Consider the following 1023-nt stretch of genomic DNA (forward strand, 5'->3'; position numbering starts at 1 on the left):
TTCTTGCAGTGATATGGGGTCAGAGGTCAGAGGTCAGGCGTAGTACAATAAATAATAGGTTGTTACATTGTGTTTCCTCGCTGACACTTGTAGTCTCTCCGCGGGTGGCTGCCTCCCTTTTTGTTCAGTTTTAGGGCTGCTGATCTCTCGGTAAGCTCTTTGCAGCCACTTCCTACACCCTGCATGGGCTAAGAATCTGCGTGGTTTCTATAGGCGACGGCAGCAGTAGTTTTGGTTCTGAAGCCGGAGGATGGGGAGCGGAGGGGGAGGATGATGTCCGGCGTCCTCTCATCCGGTGTGTTCTGTGTCCGTCTCTCACAGCTCAGCTCAGCCCCCTCAATGACTACCAGCGATCCAAAGCCACCGAGCTGTCGCACCTCCACGAGGGAGACCAGAAGGTGGAGATGAAAGGAGACGTCCACGTGTGTGCCAAGAAATGCTCTAGTGTGCTGGACTGCAGGTAAGTGCCCACCGCACCCCCAGTGTGTCAGTGTGTGTTGGGGGTGCTGGGTGCAGGTACCCCAGGGCTGTATGTGTATGAGATGGGGGTGCAGGTAGGTGCTCATTGTTCCCACCGTCTCTCTGTATATAGGAATGGGGTGCTGATAGGTGCCTGCTGTACCCCCAGTCTATATATATATAATCTGGGTGCATGTAGGTGCTCATTGTACCCCCAGGGGGGTGTTGTGTGAAGGTAGGTTCCTGCTGTACCCCAAGTCTATCTATGGGAAGAGGGATCTGGGTGCAGGTAGGTGCCCATTGTACCCCCAGTCTGTCAGTGTGTGGGTCGGGGGTGCTGGGTGCATGTACCCCAGGGCTGTATGTGCATGGGTATGAGATGGGGGGTGCAGGTAGGTGCTCATTGTACCCCCAGTCTAAGTGTGTGGGACGGGGGTGCGGGTAGGTGCCTGCTGTACCCCTAGTCTACCTATATATGGCAAGAGGGATCTGGGTGCAGGTAGGTGCTCATTGTACCCCTAGTTTCAGTATATAGGAAGGGGGTGCTGTGTGAAGGTAGGTGCG

General features: G+C 55.0%; 1 protein-coding gene across 1 annotated transcript in view; it reads left to right on the forward strand.

The window, feature by feature from the left end:
- The window catches only part of MST1 (macrophage stimulating 1), a 24584-nt gene that overhangs the window by 1937 nt on the left and 21624 nt on the right, over positions 1-1023 (forward strand). The window contains exon 3 of the mRNA XM_018575059.1: positions 214-460. Coding sequence (XP_018430561.1) covers positions 214-460 — 247 coding nt within the window. The remainder of the gene's footprint in view (positions 1-213; positions 461-1023) is intronic.

The sequence above is a fragment of the Nanorana parkeri genome, unplaced genomic scaffold, assembly GCF_000935625.1.
Source record: "Nanorana parkeri isolate BGI_ZX_2015 unplaced genomic scaffold, ASM93562v1 scaffold3505, whole genome shotgun sequence".
Lineage (NCBI taxonomy): Eukaryota > Metazoa > Chordata > Amphibia > Anura > Dicroglossidae > Nanorana > Nanorana parkeri.